Source organism: Bufo bufo, chromosome 8 (genome assembly GCF_905171765.1).
Source record: "Bufo bufo chromosome 8, aBufBuf1.1, whole genome shotgun sequence".
Taxonomy (NCBI): domain Eukaryota; kingdom Metazoa; phylum Chordata; class Amphibia; order Anura; family Bufonidae; genus Bufo; species Bufo bufo.
Genome location: NC_053396.1, coordinates 1,533,227 through 1,554,656, shown reverse-complemented (window position 1 = coordinate 1,554,656; position 21,430 = coordinate 1,533,227). Strand labels below are relative to the sequence as shown.

The following is a 21,430-nucleotide window of genomic DNA, read 5'->3' as shown; positions in this document are numbered from 1 at the left end:
ACTACAACAGTGGGATCCCATATAATACTGGCCGCAAGAAGCCTCAGAGCCCAGAAATCCCCACCGCACAGAAGAGCGGACATCGGTCTCACACGCACACAGTTAAATATGCATCATATTCACTATCCTTGAGTAAAATAAAAAAATATTGGTCTCTATGGAACCCGAACGACCTAAACAACAAACCAAACTGATTCTCTCTCTAATTATAGATACGTTTCAAAACTAAATGTTAACATTATTTACCGGTTATATCTATTATAAAAAAAATATAATAACTAATCCTTCTATATACAAAACAAACACATAGTCAGGTCCATAAATATTGGGACATGGACACAACTCTAACATTTTTGGCTCTATACATCACCACAATGGATGTGAGATTAATCGGACAAGATGTGCTTTACCTGCAGACTGTCAGCTGTAATTTGAGGGGATTTACATCCAAATCAGGTGAACGGTGCAGGAATTACAGCAGTTACATATGTGCCTCCCACTTGTTAAAGGACCAGAAGTAATGGGACAGAATAATAATCATAAATCAAACTCTCACTTTTTAATACTTGGTTACAAATCCTTTGCAGTCAATTACAGCCTGAAGTCTGGAACACATAGACATCACCAGACGCTGGTCTCATCCCTGGTGATGCTCTGCCAGGCCTCTACTGCAACTGTCTTCAGCTCCTGCTTGTTCTTGGGGCATTTTCCCTTCAGTTTTGTCTTCAGCAAGTGAAATGCTCAATCGGATTCAGGTCCGGGGATTGACTCGGCCATTGCAGAACATTCCACTTCTTTCCCTTATAAACTCTCTGGTTGCTTTTGCAGTATGCTTTGGGTTATTGTCCATCTGCACTGTGAAGCGCCGTCCAATGAGTTCTGAAGCATTTGGCTGAATATCAGCAGATAATATTGCCCGAAACCCTTCAGAATTCATCCTGCTGCTTTTGTCATCAGTCACATCCTCAATAACTACAAGAGAAGCAGTTCCATTGGCAGCCATACATGCCCACGCCATGACACTACCACCACCATGCTTCACTGATGAGGTGGTATGCTTAGGATCATGAGCAGCTCCTTTCCTTCTCCATACTCTTCTCTTCCCATCACTCTGGTACAAGTTGATCTTGGTCTCATCCGTCCATAGGATGTTGTTCCAGAACTGTGAAGGCTTTTTTAGATGCCGTTTGGCAAACTCTAATCTGGCCTTCGTGTTTTTGAGGCTCACCAATGGTTTCCATCTTGTGGTGAACCCTCTGTATTCACTCTGGTGAAGTCTTCTCCTGATGACTCTGACACACATACACCTACCTCCTGGAGAGGGTTCTTGATCTGGCCAACTGTTGTGAAGGGGGTTTTCTTCACCAGGGAAAGAATTCTTCGCTCATCCACCACAGTTGTTTTCCGTGGTCTTCCGGGTCTTTAGGTGTTGCTGAGCTCACCGGTGCGTTCCTTCTTTATAAGAATGTTCCAAGCAGTTGTTTTGGCCGCGCCTAATGTTCTTGCTATCTCTCTGATGGGTTTGTGGTGTTTTTCAGCCTAATGATGGCTTCACTGATAGTGACAGCTCTTTGGATCTCATCTTGAGAGTTGACAGCAACAGATTCCAAATGCAGATAGCAGACTGGAAATGACCTCTGGACCTTGTATCTGCTCATTGTAATTGGGATAATGAGGGAACAACACACACCGGCCATGGAACAGCTGAGAAGACAATTGTCCCATTACTTTTGGTCCCTTAACAAGTGGGAGGCACATATGTAACTGCTGTAATTCCTGCACCGTTCACCTGATTTGGATGTAAATCCCCTCAGATTACAGCTGACAGTCTGCAGGTAAAGCACATCTTGTTTGTTTCATTTCAAATCCATTGTGGTGGTGCATAGAGCCAAACATGTTAGTATTGTGTCCATGTCCCAATATTTATGGACCTGACTGTATGTGTATGTATATGGGATATATATATATATATATATACACACTAATCTTTTTAAAAATAGAAGATGCATATTGTATTTGTATATATATGTATGGTATTGCAAATGTATGTATGTGTATAGTATACAGTGGGGGAAATAATTATTTGACCCCTCACTGATTTTGTAAGTTTGTCCAATGACAAAGAAATGAAAAGTCTCAGAACAGGATCATTTCAATGGTAGGTTTATTGTAACAGTGGCAGATAGCACATCAAAAGGAAAATCGAAAAAATAACTTTAAATAAAAGATAGTAACTGATTTGCATTTCATTGAGTGAAATAAGTATTTGAACCCTCTAACAAAAAAAGACTTAATACTTGGTGGAAAAACCCTTGTTTGCAAGCACAGAGGTCAAACGTTTCTTGTAATTGATGACCAAGTTTGCGCACATTTTAGGAGGAATGTTGGTCCACTCCTCTTTGCAGATCATCTCTAAATCCCTAAGGTTTCGAGGCTGTCTCTGTGCAACTCTGAGCTTGAGCTCCCTCCATAGGTTTTCGATTGGATTAAGGTCCGGAGACTGACTAGGCCACTCCATGACCTTAATGTGCTTCTTCTTGAGCCACTCCTTTGTTGCCTTTGCTGTATGTTTTGGGTCATTGTCGTGCTGGAACACCCATCCACGACCCATTTTCAGTTTCCTGGCAGAGGGAAGGAGGTTGTCGCTCAGGATTTCACGATACATGGCTCCGTCCATTTTCCAGTTTATGCGAATAAGTTGTCCTGTGCCCTTAGCAGAAAAACACCCCCAAAGCAAAATGTTTCCACCCCCATGCTTGACGGTGGGGACGGTGTTTTGGGGGTCATAGGCAGCATTTTTCTTCCTCCAAACACAGCGAGTTGAGTTAATGCCAAAGAGCTCTATTTTGGTCTCATCAGACCACAGCACCTTCTCCCAGTCACTCTCTGAATCATTCAGGTGTTCATTGGCAAACTTCAGACGGGCCTGCACATGTGCCTTCCTGAGCAGGGGGACCTTGCGAGCCCTGCAGGATTTTAATCCATTGCGGTGTAATGTGTTTCCAATGGTTTTCTTGGTGACTGTGGTCCCTGCTAATTTGAGGTCATTAACTAACTCCTCCCGTGTAGTTCTAGGATGCTTTTTCACCTTTCTCAGAACCATTGACACCCCACGAGGTGAGATCTTGCGTGGAGCCCCAGAGCGAGGTCGATTGATGGTCATTTTGTGCTCCTTCCATTTTCGAACAATCGCACCAACAGTTGTCACCTTCTCTCCCAGCTTCTTGCTAATGGTTTTGTAGCCCATTCCAGCCTTGTGCAGGTCTACAATTTTGTCTCTGACATCCTTGGACAGCTCTTTGGTCTTTCCCATGTTGGAGAGTTTGGAGTCTGCTTGATTGATTGATTCTGTGGACAGGTGTCTTCTATACAGGTGACTAGTTAAGACAGGTGTCCTTAATGAGGGTGACTAATTGAGTAGAAGTGTCTAACCACTCTGTGGGAGCCAGAACTCTTAATGGTTGGTAGGGGTTCAAATACTTATTTCACTCAATGAAATGCAAATCAGTTGCTATCTTTTATTTAAAGTTATTTTTTCGATTTTCCTTTTGATGTGCTATCTGCCACTGTTACAATAAACCTACCATTGAAATGATACTGTTCTGAGACTTTTCATTTCTTTGTCATTGGACAAACTTACAAAATCAGTGAGGGGTCAAATAATTATTTCCCCCACTGTATATGCGTGTGTATATACATTTGATATGTGAATATATGTATGATCACGACGACATATGTATATATAGGCATGAACGCATACGTGTATATATATATAAATATATTTATATAGTTTATATATTTATATAGATGAATACAAATATATAGATGTGTGTGTGAATAGATGTAGACACACACACACACACACATACTCAAAATGCTACATAGTGATGATAATGAATGTTTAAGTACATGTTTATTTTACATTTCTATGTATATTTATATATTCAAAACCAATCTCACTAACATATCGGCATGTCCAACCCTTTTATTATCTATTCAAATTCATAACTAACAAACCAATGAAATTGATGTAAAAGTCCTGTTTATTAATATATATTTTTCACATGAATGAAAATAACTATAACTTTAAAATGTATCAAAAACCAATAAAAATTACTGTTGAAGATAAAAAAGAGGCCATCAGAAGAAGCGATGATGACATCGCGGGTAGTGGGCGGAGCTATGTCTTACACGTGAAACAGTAATACCTGTTCTTGTATTTGCTCTGTCCCTTCTTCTTGACGTCACCCACAGACCTGTTTTCTGTCTGACCCAGCAGTTTGTCTGGTAAGAGTTTACTGGGGGGACTCGGTGGGACACGGATACGTAAGCGGAAGATGCATTTTTTTCTCTTTATTTCTTTGCCACAAAGAAACCTTAAAATATAAAATATAATTAGAGAATGTGGGGAGCACAGTTTAGACAGCGAACCCCTGCAATTTGACATTCAGCTAGGAGGTGCCGGCTGCACACCCAATTCACTGGGGGCTGGAATTACTTTTCCTGACCTCTAAAGCAAGAAGCAATAAGACTTAAAGGGGTTCTCTGGGGATTCAGAAAATGAAAATCCTTTCATATTACTTTATTATAAATCTATTCCCAAATACCTTTCATTAGTTATAATGGCTCATTTTGTCCCAGGAGCAATCATTAGGAGAAATAAAATGGCCACCGTCCTATTAGTGCACACAGAACCTGTCCTAATGACACAGGAGGACTTCAGAACACTGAGCTAAAGAGCTGCATCATCCTTCTCTCAGCTGTCAGGGATGATGATCATACAGATGATAAGATCTCCAGCTGAATCTCTGTAGGAATGGAGTTCATGAGGAGACATGAAGTACAGAAGGGGGTGGAGGTAATGAGCAGCAGCTCTTGTACGCAGTCTCCATCACCACAGTCTGTCCTGTTCGTCCTCTCTGTACTTCATGTCTTCTCATGAACTCCATTCCTACAGAGATTCAGCTGGAGATCTTATCATCTGTATTCAGGATCATGATCCCTGACAGCAGAGAGCAGGATGATGCAGCTCTTTAGCTCAGTGTTCTGAAGTCCTCCTGTGTGATTAGGACAGGTTCTGTGTGCACTAATAGGACGGTGGCCATTTTATTTCTCCTAATAATTGCTCCACAGACAAGACGGGTCATGAAAGGTATTTGGGAATATATTTATAATAAAGTAATATGTTACTATTTTCATTTTCTTAATTCCCGGAGAACCCCTTTAATGATTTCAGCATATTTATTATCCACACAAGAGGGGAGCACAGATGTCGGCAGGGATCTCCAGCCCACACTGCGTATTACATGCAGATTTTGGTGCAGAAAATACAAAAACAAACCCTAACCCTAAATAGACCCTGTACATGGGGCTGACCTTTCTGCACAGAACTTGACCTACCATGTGGACATTAAGTGCAGACTTCACCCCTTATAATGCACAGGGTGAGATCTGGGGCAAATCTGTGTCAAAACCCTCAGATTTTGGTGCAGATTTAGCATGGACATGCAGTGAAAACGGTATGACAATCTGCACAGACTGCACCACTGTGAGCAGGCACCCTTATAAAAACACTTACCTGCTTTTGTAGCTGTTTAAAGCTTCCAGAAGATGCTGCCCTCGCTCCTCCACTGGGGTGACTGACAGCTAAAGAGGAATGACCGACAGGTCAGAAGCAGACATGTATAGTGGCAGGTTATTACAACTGTACAGAGATGACCGTATATTTGTGTCCGCACCTATTCTGCAAAATGCGGACCTATTCATTTCAATGGGGCCGAAATAGGTGTGGACAGCAAAGCGCGTACTGTCCGCATCCGTACTTCCATTCTGTGGCCCCTGCAAAACAGATAGAACATGACCTATTTTTGCCCGCAATTGCAGAGAAGAATAGACATTTCGATCATAGAGCTGGACGTTCTGTTCCACAAAATGCGGAACGCACACGGCCATGGTCCTTGTTCTGCGGATCCACAATCTGCGGACCACAAAATTGAATATGGTCGTCTGAATGAGCCCTAAAAGTCAGAGACATGGAAGGATAGCATCCTGCTCTGGGCTCAGGTCTGTAATTCAGGATGTCATCACTAGGTGGCAGCAAAGTATTAGCGTACAGAGAGCAGGAAAAATTGTGCAGTATTTGACAGCACAGCAGGGATGGACTGGCCATAGGCCCTACAGGGAAATCTCCTGGTGGGCTGATGCCCGAGGGGCCGCCCGAGCCCGTGGTACATAACCATCTCATGTGCTCATTAATTAATGCTAGGGTACTACGCACGTGGCCAGCAGCCAACTGCATCACAGTCATCAGTATGGGCATAGGGCAGGAGTTTATACTGCACTGTGGTATTTGGTTTTGCTGGGGCGGGATTTCGTGCTGCTCTATGGTATTGCTGGCCCCGCCTCCTTGTGTTCGCCACGCCTCCTTGTTTTGCTCCACCTTCAGACAATTTGGATTTGCCTACAACATTGGGGCCACTTTAAGCTCCCAGTCCGCTCCTGCAGAACAGGATTAGATACACGACTCAGCAGGTAGCATCACACAGGATAGGATTAGATACACAGCTCAGCAGGCAGTATCACACAGGATAGGATTAGATACACAGCTCAGCAGACTGTGTCACACAGGATAGGATTAGATACACAGCTCAGCAGGCAGTATCACACAGGATAGGATTAGATACACAGCTCAGCAGACAGTATCACACAGGATAGGATTAGATACACAGCTCAGCAGGCAGTATCACACAGGATAGGATTAGATACACAGCTCAGCAGACTGTGTCACACAGGATAGGATTAGATACACAGCTCAGCAGGCAGTATCACACAGGATAGGATTAGATACACAGCTCAGCAGACAGTATCACACAGGATAGGATTAAATACGTAGCTCAGCAGACAGTATCACACAGGATAGGATTAGATACACAGCTCAGCAGGCAGTATCACACAGGATAGGATTAGATACACAGCTCAGCAGACAGTATCACACAGGATAGGATTAAATACGTAGCTCAGCAGACAGTATCACACAGGATAGGATTAGATACACAGCTCAGCAGACAGTATCACACAGGATAGGATTAGATACACAGCTCAGCAGACAGTATCACACAGGATAGGATTAGATACACAGCTCAGCAGACAGTATCACACAAGATAGGATTAGATACACAGCTCAGCAGACAGTATCACACATGATAGGATTAGATACAGGGGATCAGCAGACAGTATCACACAGGATAGGATTAGATACACAGCTCAGCAGGCAGTATCACACAGGATAGGATTAGATACACAGCTCAGCAGACAGTATCACACAGGATAGGATTAGATACACAGCTCAGCAGACAGTATTACACAGGATAGGATTAAATACGTAGCTCAGCAGACAGTATCACACAGGATAGGATTAGATACACAGCTCAGCAGGCAGTATCACACAGGATAGGATTAGATGCACAGCTCAGCAGACAGTATCACACAGGATAGGATTAGATACACAGCTCAGCAGACAGTATCACACAGGATAGGATTAGATGCACAGCTCAGCAGACAGTATCACACAGGATAGGATTAGATACATAGCTCAGCAGACAGTATCACACAGGATAGGATTAGATACACGGCTCAGCAGACAGTATCACACAGGACAGGATTAGATACACAGCTCAGCAGACAGTATCACACAGGAGAGGATTAGATACACAGCTCAGCAGACAGTATCACCCAGGATAGGATTAGATACACAGCTCAGCAGACAGTATCACACAGGATAGGATTAGATACACAGCTCAGCAGACAGTATCACACAGGATAGGATTAGATACACAGCTCAGCAGACAGTATCACACAGGATAGGATTAGATACATAGCTCAGCAGACAGTATCACACAGGATAGGTTTAGATACACCGCTCAGCAGGCAGTATCACACAGGATAGGATTAAATACGTAGCTCAGCAGACAGTATCACACAGGATAGGATTAGATACACAGCTCAGCAGACAGTATCACACAGGATAGGATTAGATACACCGCTCAGCAGGCAGTATCACACAGGATAGGATTAGATACACCGCTCAGCAGGCAGTATCACACAGGATAGGATTAGATAACAGCTCAGCAGGCAGTATCACACTGGATAGGATTAGATACACAGCTCAGCAGGCAGTATCACACAGGACAGGATTAGATACACAGCTCAGCAGACAGTATCACACAGGATAGGATTAGATACACAGCTCAGCAGGCAGTATCACACAGGATAGGATTAAATACGTAGCTCAGCATACAGTATCACACAGGATAGGATTAGATACACAGCTCAGCAGACAGTATCACACAGGATAGGATTAGATACACAGCTCAGCAGACAGTATCACACAGGATAGGATTAGATACACCGCTCAGCAGGCAGTATCACACAGGATAGGATTAGATACACAGCTCAGCAGACAGTATCACACAAGATAGGATTAGATACACAGCTCAGCAGACAGTATCACACAGGATAGGATTAGATACAGAGCAGACAGTATCACACAGGATAGGATTAGATACAGAGCAGACAGTATCACACAGGATAGGATTAGATACACAGCTCAGCAGACAGTATCACACAGGATAGGATTAGATACATAGCTCAGCAGACAGTATCACACAGGATAGGTTTAGATACACCGCTCAGCAGGCAGTATCACACAGGATAGGATTAAATACGTAGCTCAGCAGACAGTATCACACAGGATAGGATTAGATACACAGCTCAGCAGACAGTATCACACAGGATAGGATTAGATACACAGCTCAGCAGGCAGTATCACACAGGATAGGATTAGAGACACAGCTCAGCAGACAGTATCACACAGGAGAGGATTAGATACACAGCTCAGCAGTCAGTATCACATAGGATAGGATTAGATACACAGCTCAGCAGACAGTATCACACAGGATAGGATTAGATACACCGCTCAGCAGGCAGTATCACACAGGATAGGATTAGATACACCGCTCAGCAGTCAGTATCACACAGTAGAGCATTAGATACACAGCTCAGCAGACAGTATCACACAGGATAGGATTAGATACACAGCTCAGCAGACAGTATCACACATGATAGGATTAGATACACAGCTCAGCAGACTGTATCACACAGGACAGGATTAGATACACAGCTCAGCAGACAGTATCACACAGGAGAGGATTAGATACACAGCTCAGCAGTCAGTATCACACAGGATAGGATTAGATACACGGCTCAGCAGACAGTATCACACAGGATAGGATTAGATACACAGCTCAGCAGCCAGTATCACACAGGACAGGATTAGATACACAGCTCAGCAGACAGTATCACACAGGATAGGATTAGATACACAGCTCAGCAGACAGTATCACACAGGATAGGATTAGATACACAGCTCAGCAGACAGTAAAAAGAGATTTTATAATGTGACTGTTGCATAACCCCCTCAAAAAACAAAAACAAACATCCCAATTTCCAAGCTATTCCGGAAATTCCCTCGTCAGTAAACAATGCAGTGCTAGCAGTCTATTCACACAGTAAGCGAGCTGCGTGTGCCCCCTCTTCCCATCATCCACCTCACTCCCACTTCCCAGAACTGGCAGGATATGATGGCGGAGCTGCGCTCCTGCAGATGTGACACTCTGACCTTCACATTCAGGGATGCCCCAGAAGTTCTGCTGCCTGGTTCTACCGCTGGCAGGCCCCCCATACACTTTGTGCCCGGTCACTGGGCAGTGACAAACCTCAGGACACAGCTAAGCGCTTTTCTGTCCACATGGGATTTATGACAGATGCCCGTTTCTACCATATGCACAATGCATTTTGAGTCATCACCTCCTCATAGGGCATTGACTGTCATGGAGCCACAGGGCAGACGCAATCAGTTTTCACCGGAGTTCTACTTCTCCTTCCGCAGTTGCAGTAAGTTGTGTAAACTATGGGCACAGTCGCCCTGTGAAGGCACCTCATATTCTTTTCATGCATCGCCTCTTGCATTTCCCCTGTACACGCCACATTTACCTTCCCGAGCTGCAGGTGCTCCCAGTTGTCACTGACAAAAGTCAGGATCTCCTCAAAATCAAAGTATTTCTTCTTACTGAGGACCCCCAGGTTTGTACAGCGCGAGTGAACGATGTCCACCCTGAAAAGAAACCCACAACCAATCAGAAGCGTTCAACGTCCACACACGGCGGAATCTGCAGCAGTGAAAATGGCACAAATTAAAAATCAGAATGGCATGTGTCGCACGGGCGTTTTTGTGCCATCCTTGCCATTTCGGAGCGGCAGGGAGTGACAGGGGTGTGGTGGGGGCCAGGTCAGGGCGGGACCTTGACTCTGACACGTTACGATTTTTTACGCCGAGAAACAGGCCTAAAAGAGGAGTAAAAAGTACTCCAGTCAGGGGCCACGAGTCAGATACTGCCAGTCAGGGGCCACGAGTCAGATACTGCCAGTCAGGGGCCACGAGTCAGATACTGCCAGTCAGGGGCCACGAGTCAGATACTGCCAGTCAGGGAGAGGCAGAAAGGGGCCACGAGTTAGATACTGTCAGTCAGGGAGAGGCAGACAGGGGCCACGAGTCAGATACTGTCAGTCAGGGACTGGCAGACAGGGGCCACGAGTCAGATACAGTCAGTCAGGGACTGGCAGACAGGGGCCGTCACTCAGGGAGAGGCAGACAGGGGCCACGAGTCAGATACTGTCAGTCAGGGACTGGCAGACAGGGGCCACGAGTCAGATACTGTCCGTCAGGGACTGGCAGACAGGAGCCACGAGTCAGATACTGTCAGTCAAGGACTGGCAGACAGGGGCCGTCAGTCAGGGAGAGGCAGACAGGGGCCACGAATCAGATACTGTCAGTCAGGGACTGGCAGACAGGGGCCACGAGTCAGATACTGTCAGTCAGGGACTGGCAGACAGGGGCCACGAGTCAGATACTGTCAGTCAGGGACTGGCAGACAGGGGCCGTCAGTCAGGTAGAGGCAGACAGGGGCCACGAGCAGGGCAGTCTTTAATATTGATTGGACCCTGGGCAAGAATTTACTTGGGCCCCCTGGACCCCGCCTTCACACACCCTAGCATGCAATCACGCCCTCCACCCCAACACACAGTGAATGGGTCGGCATCCGAGCCGCCAAAACGGCGGCTCAGATGCGGACCCAAACAACGGCCGTGTGCATGAGGCCTAAGCACATGCAGTCTCTGGAGTGGTCCACACCACACCCCTGCCTTGCAGCCTCCCAGGAGTACAGGACCAGTATCTGCACATGTTTGTATGGCATAAATGGGATGCACATCACACATGACATGACACAGGTCTTTACCAGGCTGCAGGCCAACAGACACATTATTATTGCCACATGTGTCACATGCCACTACTGACTGTACAGCCATTCAGAGTTCACACAGTTCACAGTTCCACTTCCTTCAGAAAAGCGAGCCTGCCGTGCACTCCAGCCACTTACAGATAGAGGCAGTGGCGTTGCTAGGGCTGGTGTCACCCTTTGCTCAGGGGGGGCCCTCATGGTGTGGTGTGGTCTGGTCATTTTTACTAAGGAATATAGTTTAACCGTTTATGTGCAAAAGAGAAAAAAAAGAGGTCATTAAGTCAGCTCCAATCAGATATCTGCACATAGACCCAGAGTCTTGGTCTATGTGCAGATTGATATCTGATTGGAGCTGACTTCTTATTTTCTCTTTTGCACATAAATGGTTAAACTATATTCCTTAGTGAAAATGACCAGTCCAGTCCACACTGCACCATGAGGGCCCGCCATGCCCCCCCTGAGCAAAGATTAGTAAATGTGGCAGGTGGTGGCCCCAGGCCACAGTTTAGCAGACAGAGAGAACCCAACTCCTTTGTCTCCCGTCTCTCTAATAATCCACCAGTAATTTAAATAACCCCATTAGTGGGGGATTATTCGAGAGATGGGAGACAAAGGAGTTGGGTTCTCTCTGTCTGCTGAACTGTGGCCTGGGGCCGGCCGGCCACATTTACTAATCTTTGCTCAGGGGGGCCCTCATGGTGTGGACTTGTCATTTTTTCTAAGGAATATAGTTTAACCGTTTATGTGCAAAAGAGAAAAAAATAAGTCACTAAGTCAGCTCCAATCAGATATCTGCACATAGACCCAGAGTCTTGGTCTATGTGCAGATTGATATCTGATTGGAGCCGACTTCTTTTTTCTCTTGTGCACATAAATGGTTAAACTATATTCCTTAGTGAAAATGTCCAGTCCACACCACACCATGAGGGCCCCCCCTGAGCAAAGATTAGTAAATGTGGCAGGTGGTGGCCCCAGGCCACAGTTCAGCAGCAGAGTCAGACAGAGAGAAGAACCCTTACCCAACCCAACCCCTTATGTCTCCTGGGGCCGTCTGTCTCTATAATAATCCCTTATCCCCCACTAATTTATGAATGGTCGGATCTGGGGTTAATTATTAAATCACATTCAGTGACCTGACCGGTTTCTTCTAATATCAAATAAAGTCAATATATATATGCGCAGCAGTTGCTTTACCTTACCTCAGTCCTCCCCTCCTGGCGCGGCAGTGGCAGGTCTGGCTGGCTGACTGTAACTTAAACTACTACTACTATTAGGTCAGGACGGTGACGTGAGTGAGTCACTGGTCTGGTCTGGTTCTTGTTTGGTCACGTGAGGCAACTCACCACCGCCACCCAATCCCTTTAGCTCCGGACCGGAGGCGGGGACTTAGTCCCTGCTGCTGGCTGCTCCGCCGTGGCGCCACTCACCAGGCCGAGGTGAGTGACACACCCCCTTTTATCACGTGACGGGCGCCGAAGCGCTTGGTTTGTGTAAATTCAAGTTGTTCTAGTGAAGAAGACTGCTGCGCAGCTGCATAGAGAGTCAGAGTCAGTGGATGGGAGTTGCGAGGGCCCCCAGGAGCAACTGGGCCCGTGGCAGCTGCCCCTTTTGCCCTGCGGCAAAGACGGCCCTGGCCACGAGTCAGATACTGTCAGTCAGGAACTGGCAGACAGGGGCCACGAGTCAGGGGCCGTCAGTCAGGGACTGGCAGACAGGGGCCACGAGTCAGGGGCCGTCAGTCAGGGACTGGCAGACAGGGGCCACGAGTCAGGGGCCGTCAGTCAGGGACTGGCAGACAGGGGCCACGAGTCAGGGGCCGTCAGTCAGGGAGAGGCAGACAGGGGCTACGAGTCAGGGGCCGTCAGTCAGGGAGAGGCAGACAGGGGCTACGAGTCAGGGGCCGTCAGTCAGGGAGAGGCAGACAGGGGCCGTCAGTCAGGGGCCACGAGTCAGGGAGAGGCAGACAGGGGCCACGAGTCAGATACTGTCAGTCAAGGACTGGCAGACAGGGGCCGTCAGTCAGGGAGAGGCAGACAGGGGCCACGAGTCAGATACTGTCAGTCAGGAACTGGCAGACAGGGGCCACGAGTCAGGGGCCGTCAGTCAGGGACTGGCAGACAGGGGCCACGAGTCAGGGGCCGTCAGTCAGGGAGACGCAGACAGGGGCCACGAGTCAGGGACTGTCAGTCAGGGAGACGCAGACAGGGGCCACGAGTCAGGGACCATCAGTCAGGGAGAGGCAGACAGGGGCTACGAGTCAGATACTGTCAGTCAGGGGCCACGAGTCAGGGACTGTCAGTCAGGGGCCACGAGTCAGGAAGAGGCAGACAGGGGCCACGAGTCAGATACTGTCAGTCAGGGGCCACGAGTCAGGGACCGTCAGTCAGGGGCCACGAGTCAGATACCGTCAGTCAGGGAGAGGCCGACAGGGGCCACGAGTCAGATACCGTCAGTCAGGGAGAGGCAGACAGGGGCCACGAGTCAGATACTGTCAGTCAGGGAGAGGCAGACAGGGGCCACGAGTCAGGGACTGTCAGTCAGGGAGACGCAGACAGGGGCCACGAGTCAGGGACTGTCAGTCAGGGAGACGCAGACAGGGGCCACGAGTCAGGGACTGTCAGTCAGGGAGAGGCCGACAGGGGCCACGAGTCAGATACTGTCAGTCAGGGAGAGGCAGACAGGGGCCACGAGTCAGATACTGTCAGTCAGGGAGAGGTAGACAGGGGCCACGAGTCAGATACTGTCAGTCAGGGAGAGGCCGACAGGGGCCACGAGTCAGATACTGTCAGTCAGGGAGAGGCAGACAGGGGCCACGAGTCAGATACTGTCAGTCAGGGAGAGGCCGACAGGGGCCACGAGTCAGATACTGTCAGTCAGGGAGAGGCAGACAGGGGCCACGAGTCAGATACTGTCAGTCAGGGAGAGGCAGACAGGGGCCACGAGTCAGGGACTGTCAGTCAGGGAGACACAGACAGGGGCCACGAGTTAGATACTGTCAGTCAGGGGCTGGAGTAGTTTTTAATCCATGGCACGGACAGCCAGCTGTGCACCTAATTCAGGACAAGACCTGGGCCTCTTCATAAATTTGGCGCTCTCTCGCCAGCACAAGGGGGAATCTAAGACCAGCGTAAGAAGTCAGTCTTCGTAAATGACCCCCAATGTGTTTGGCGCTAGGCTTTTCTGTAAACCTCAAACATCTAATTAATTTGGCACGTGCCATGAAGTCCACTATTCTGGTGTAATTTGTGACAGAATTCTGGCGCACTGAACTCTTACCATCGCAGCGGGAGCCGCTTGATGAACTCCACCCCATGGTTGCAGACAGAGCAAAAAAATATGAAAAACCTGCCAGGAAACAAAGGGTTAATTATGCAGTATGGAATGCATATATGCCATCTAGCAATTGCCAGTCCCTGCTGCTGGGAGGTCTGTGGATCCCCCTCTACAGCTAGTGTGGGGCGCCCCCATTTACCTTGCACCCCGCAGTATTTATTATGGACGCATGCTGCTCAGGAGAAATAATGAGAGTTCTGCTTAGTTTCTTATCCATACCCTGTATGTAGTACAGCGAGCCTGGGGGCGGCCATGTTTGTTAAAGGGTTAATACAGGGAATGCTTTAGCTGGTAGCACAGGGCGGGCCCCATGTGCTGTGAGAGGAGAGGCCCAGTCTCAGGAATGTGTAAGAATGTACAGAATCCATTCTAAAAGCTGCCACTTCACACTGACTGCGCCCCTACAAATCCACGCAGGAAGGAGACGGGGCCCCTCACAGTGCTGTAAGATGGGAGCCGATCGGTGCCATTGCATGTTCTGACGTCACTTACAACTCTGCGCTAAATTGTGGTATAACTATAAATACATATATATACCCGCTGGAAAATGCCCCTCATGCCATGTCACTGACCAGCCCAGAATGAGGGCAGCTTATTTCCTCACAACTAGCTCAGGTGATAAGCTGCCTGGCAGAGCACAGTGTTCACAGCCGAGAGCCTCCCGAAATAAACGCGCCATTTCCCACACCGCAGGAGAACTGGGGGAGGGAGACAAAGATGGCTGACTCTACCTGTCTCCAAACAACATGGCCTCATTCAGGCACTGGATACAAGCCTCGTGGAACCACTGCCGACACCGGTAACACTGGATCATCTTCAGGTACCACCTGTGACAAGAAGACCAGAGACAGATGTCAGTTTACACGGCTCACAGAAGCTCTGATAATTGGCAGAGTTACTATACCAGGCACATATCACATTATGGCATTGGGATTTTTCTGATGATAATCCAGCTTTCCCACACTCCTGAGTGACAAATCCGCATGGCCATACTGCCAGACATGGTTAGGCCCATTTGCTTTTCAGAAGCCATTGTAAGCTTTAATAGAACCATGGGCCAGCACTGACTTCAGGGGAACGGTATGTAGAATTTTACAATGCGCTTTAATGCATGGTTGGACAGAAACAGTAGTTATAGAAGGAGTAAGCAAGACGTGGCCCTTTCCCTTACTCTCCGGGGCCCCCACAGTAACAGTAACACTGCTGCTGGTTGGTTCTGTGCGCAGAGTCCCAGTCCAGATCCTCAGGACAGTAGGTCAGGAACATCTTCACCGCCTGCAGGGTCTTTGCAATGGGACCTTTCTTTAATGCGCCTCCTTTCTGCAAAACAGAAAAAGTTTAATATTAGCAACGATTCACTTCTGAGGTCAGCACCAAAACCGGAACAGGCATAAAAGAGGTGTAAAACGACTCCAGTCAGGGCGCTAGCAGTCGGGACCTGTCAAGTCAGGGCGCTAGCAGTCGGGACCTGTCAAGTCAGGGCGCTAGCAGTCGGGACCTGTCAAGTCAGGGCGCTAGCAGTCGGGACCTGTCAAGTCAGGGCGCTAGCAGTCGGGACCTGTCAAGTCAGGGCGCTAGCAGTCGGGACCTGTCAAGTCAGGGCGCTAGCAGTCGGGACCTGTCAAGTCAGGGCGCTAGCAGTCGGGACCTGTCAAGTCAGGGCGCTAGCAGTCGGGACCTGTCAAGTCAGGGCGCTAGCAGTCGGGACCTGTCAAGTCAGGGCGCTAGCAGTCGGGACCTGTCAAGTCAGGGCGCTAGCAGTCGGGACCTGTCAAGTCAGGGCGCTAGCAGTCGGGACCTGTCAAGTCAGGGCGCTAGCAGTCGGGACCTGTCAAGTCAGGGCGCTAGCAGTCGGGACCTGTCAAGTCAGGGCGCTAGCAGTCGGGACCTGTCAAGTCAGGGCGCTAGCAGTCGGGACCTGTCAAGTCAGGGCGCTAGCAGTCGGGACCTGTCAAGTCAGGGCGCTAGCAGTCGGGACCTGTCAAGTCAGGGCGCTAGCAGTCGGGACCTGTCAAGTCAGGGCGCTAGCAGTCGGGACCTGTCAAGTCAGGGCTCTAGCAGTCAGGACCTGTCAAGTCAGGGCGCTAGCAGTCAGGACCTGTCAAGTCGTATTTACTCCAGGTGCATGCACTGCCAGGACTGATTCTCATCATATATTAGGTGCAATCTCTTTCAGCGAAGGAGGGAAACAAAGACCGACATAAAAACCCATTCTTTGTAAATTCCCCCTATGTGAGCTACAACATGGAGTACACATACAGCAGACTGCAGCGCTCGTGCAGGCCTCCAACTCAAGCTGTGACCAGTTTCTGAATGGTAGCACAATCATTTGATTTCTTTTAGCATTTCCATAGTGACAAATGGCGCTGGTATCATGGACGGGAGTGAGACATGAGGAAGGATTTTTTTTTTTAGAGCCTGATGCAAAAATGAACCTCTAAAATGAAATAAAGTGAAAGTTTTCTTCAGCTGAGGGTTTGTTACAATGTCTCTTAATTAACCCCAACCCTAACAGCAACACACATTTTTTTCCTTTCCTAATAGTTTGATGCAATGTGTTAGTAAAATGCTTCAGGCCTCGAAGTCTGACACCACCAAAGGGCACCCCACCCCAATGTGCAATATTTTCCTACCGAACAGCCTGCATGCCCCATGCTGCCTTCTAGTGGTCTCTCTTGGCCCTGCGTCTGCCTGGTCAATCAGCTGTTGTTGGCTGGATCATGTCTTTCCAATCATTTGGATATTGACTGAAGCCTTGTAAATTAATGGGGTTGCATCGTTTGCAGCACACACGCCCCTGGCGCTGCAATTACATTTATGACAGCATGCCAAGGCTTTCCAGATCAGGAATGAGTGGAATGGAAGGCGATTTGCTCAGTGACCTCACAGCGGCCAAATCCTCTTTTTCCAGCGGCACTGGTGGAGAGGACAGTGTGTCACTGTGAATCACTTTATATTCTTATTTATCTGAGACAGCGCCTGGCAGACAACCGACAACATGCAGCAGCTGGGTGCAGCCAGACCATTACCTTCCTGCCAATAACGGTTCTTGACCGCCACATATTTGAGCCATGATGATAACGGTTGCCTCAGGACTGCGGTCAGGCCCAATGCTGATGATTAATATATAATGGAGAAGACGTGCTGGATGAGGTTTAGGGCCGCTGGCTTCATACCTCAAACATCTTTACTAAAGAGTAAGGCATGAATGACAAATCTGATTATTCCTTTTTAGTTTTTAATTTCTTTATTTCTAAAATTTCTTTACAAACTTCAGCCCGCCATCATCTTTTTATCTAGTTGTTAACAATTCCATTAAAGTACGTCATATTCAGAAATAGCTGGATAATAACCACTAAGGCAGCCATTAGTATTCTCCATAAGGGCTGTCATCCAGCTTTCCTACAGCAGCAAATATTATATCCTCTATATCTGTATCACTGGGAACATAAAGAAGCTGGGGGATAACCAATATGGTAGCCATTAGAGCTCCCAAAAGGGATGTCACCCAGCTTTCCTAGAGTTCTGAACAGCAAATCTGCCTAATTACGCAGTCTTTATAAGTGCAGACACAATTACACTTCGTGAGCTTTGGGATGCTGGATGACAGCCATTATGGTCAGCAACACAGCTCGTCAGGGTCTCTTCACACGCTGTGGATTTTGTTGAAGAATTTTCTGCAACTTAAAATTAGCTCTATTTATTTGAAGGAGGAGGCTAGCCTCATTCAGGTGAGCCAAAACGATTTTCAGACACAAAATCTGCAATGTGTGAAGGCACTCAGTTATGCAGGTATGGGAAGTGGTGGCTATTTCATCTGGATGTGGCCGGTGGGCTGGGGATAACTGTGTGCTCCTACCCTGACAGCCAGGACAAAGATACAGCGTCTGCAGAACCAGGGCTCCAGAATGCCGTTCTCTCCGCTCTCCACCGCTGGGATGTGACACTTCTGATGATATCCTAAAAACAGCAAAGGTGCAGGAGATGCAGTGAACACTGACCAAACCAGAGTGATAACCATGAAGGAATGAGCAACACACGTGACATCAATAGTTCCAGGTCATTCTATACGTTAGGGCTCATGCACGCAAACTTATCTTCTGTACCATTCACTTCAATGCGTCTGGAAAAGATGTGGACAGCACCCCATGTGTTGTCCGTATGTCCATTCCGTGGCCCTATACTTGTCCGCATTATGGAGGAGAGGATTGTTCTATTATGGCCTGGACGTTCAGTTCCACAAAATGTGTGCATGAGCCCTAAGGGTGTCAGTTCTTTAGTTTACTGGCTGACTCCAATCTCCGGCACATAAAGACCACCACATCAATGACTATTCAAGATACTCATCATCAATACATTATAGTTATTTATGATACATGGTACAAAAGGACAGGATGGCGTTCTATCCGCTGGTACACTGTAACAGACCGACCATATATTCCTGACACAGAAATCCAGCTGCATCCCACTGCGATTATAGTGCACTACTCCCATGACTACTGTGAACACCTGGGCCAGAGCTTAAACAAGAAATGGGGCCACAATCTGACAACCTTTCTTCTGACCTCCCCCGTAGACAGGACACATAAGGTAACAATTAAGGATCCATTCTGCCCAGCGCATGGATCCACATTCCCCAAACTGTAATTTTCATCTTTCCCAGAAGTGACGTCACAACGGGATGTTCCCGGTAATGACACTGGCCTTCACTATCTCCGGGGGCCGCTGTCAAATATTCAGCGAGCACTTCGGAGATTTACACCTCATTCACTTCCCTGGTCATGTCAGGGGTAACTCTCTGAAGTCCGGAGGGGAATTGATCTTTCATGAAGATTTAGGGTTGGGGAGGAGGTTCCCACAAATGGCAGCGCACACTGAGATGTTCCGTGTATGACCAGTCGTCTCACACACTGCACGCGCAGGCGCTCCGGGAGTCTCAGCAAAGTCACTCACAGCTAACTTTAATCAGGGAGAAGTGATGTGACGGAAAGGGCCCTCGACTGTGGACCCCGCACAAGTCACACACCTGCATAACGTCAAGAAGAATCACAAGCGTCGCTAAAGGTGCATTCAGACGGTGAAGATGGGTGCAGTTAAAACCACATCAGACAAACAACACATACGTTTACAACACATTATCAATGCAATTACAATTAAACACAGAAAGGACCTGTGTGGTCTTACCAAATGCCATTTTAACTGCACTGTCTGAATACACTCATAAGAAGACTGCTGAGTGTCAGTGTCATTATCCTGTACCCCGAGTGTCAGCGTGTCATTATCCTGTACCCCGAGTGTCAGTGTCATTATCCTGTACCCCGAGTGTCAGAGTCATTATCCTGTACCCCGAGTGTCAGTGTCATTATCCTGTACCCCGAGTGTCAGTGTCATTATCCTGTACCCCGAGTGTCAGCGTGTCATTATCCTGTACCCCGAGTGTCAGCGTGTCATTATCCTGTACCCAGAGTGTCAGCGTGTCATTATCCTGTACCCCGAGTGTCAGCGTGTCATTATCCTGTACCCCGAGGGTCAGCGTGTCATTATCCTGTACCCCGAGGGTCAGCGTGTCATTATCCTGTACCCCGAGTGTCAGCGTGTCATTATCCTGTACCCCGAGTGTCACCGTCATTATCCTGTACCCCGAGTGTCAGCGTCACTATCCTGTACCCCGAGCGTCATTATCCTGTACCCCGAGTGTCAGTGTCATTATCCTGTACCCCGAGTGTCAGCGTGTCATTATCCTGTACCCCGAGTGTCAGTGTCATTATCCTGTACCCCGAGTGTCAGTGTCATTATCCTGTACCCCGAGTGTCATTATCCTGTACCCTGAGTGTCATTATCCTGTACCCCAAGTGTCATTATCCTGTACCCCAAGTGTCATTATCCTGTACCCCAAGTGTCTGCGTCATTATCCTGTACCCCGAGTGTCAGCGTCATTATCCTGTACCCCAAGTGTCAGCGTGTCATTATCCTGTACCCCGAGTGTCAGCGTCATCATCCTGTACCCCGAGTGTCAGCGTCATCATCCTGTACCCCGAGTGTCAGCGTCATTATCCTGTACCCCGAGTGTCAGCGTCATTATCCTGTACCCCGAGTGTCAGCGTCATCATCCTGTACCCCGAGTGTCAGCGTCATCATCCTGTACCCCGAGTGTCAGCGTCATCATCCTGTACCCCGAGTGTCAGCGTCATTATCCTGTACCCCGAGTGTCAGCGTCATTATCCTGTACCCCGAGTGTCAGTGTCATTATCCTGTACCCCGAGTGTCAGCGTCATTATCCTGTACCCAGAGTGTCAGCGTCAATATCCTGTACCCCGAGTGTCAGTGTCATTAGCCTGTACCCCCAGTGTCAGTGTCATTATCCTGTACCCCGTGTGTCAGTGTCAGGTCAAATCTGCCAAATCTGTTAAGAGTCTATACCAAAAAAGAGCAAGAGGCTTATCACCTCATAATATCGATCATAGATCCCTACATATGCACATGTTTATGGTATAAGAATAAATTACAAATGCCTACACAAGAAATACCAGACCGTGCTATCCCAGAGGAGGCACATTATGGGTAATTGATCCCGTCTGTGTAATTTTTAGTATTGCTTTCAAGTGCACTTTATATAGTTTTGGATTAATTATTGGAGCAGTATGAATTGATGCCATCCTGCTCTGGTTGATGTCGCCTTGACCCTGCACTGGTTTTTATTATAATTTATTTTGTCAATAATTATGATATTTGATTTCATG

General features: G+C 47.8%; 1 protein-coding gene across 4 annotated transcripts in view; it reads right to left on the bottom strand.

Moving 5' to 3' along the window:
• The window catches only part of PHF19 (PHD finger protein 19), a 38,326-nt gene that overhangs the window by 2,232 nt on the left and 14,664 nt on the right, over window positions 1-21,430 (bottom strand). For all 4 annotated transcript variants that reach the window (XM_040406021.1, XM_040406022.1, XM_040406023.1 and 1 more), the window contains 7 exons: window positions 18,550-18,650; window positions 15,862-16,010; window positions 15,422-15,517; window positions 14,634-14,702; window positions 10,051-10,171; window positions 5,579-5,646; window positions 4,209-4,376 (listed from right to left, as the gene is read on the bottom strand). In XM_040406021.1, coding sequence (XP_040261955.1) covers window positions 4,209-4,376; window positions 5,579-5,646; window positions 10,051-10,171; window positions 14,634-14,702; window positions 15,422-15,517; window positions 15,862-16,010; window positions 18,550-18,650 — 772 coding nt within the window. The remainder of the gene's footprint in view (window positions 1-4,208; window positions 4,377-5,578; window positions 5,647-10,050; window positions 10,172-14,633; window positions 14,703-15,421; window positions 15,518-15,861; window positions 16,011-18,549; window positions 18,651-21,430) is intronic.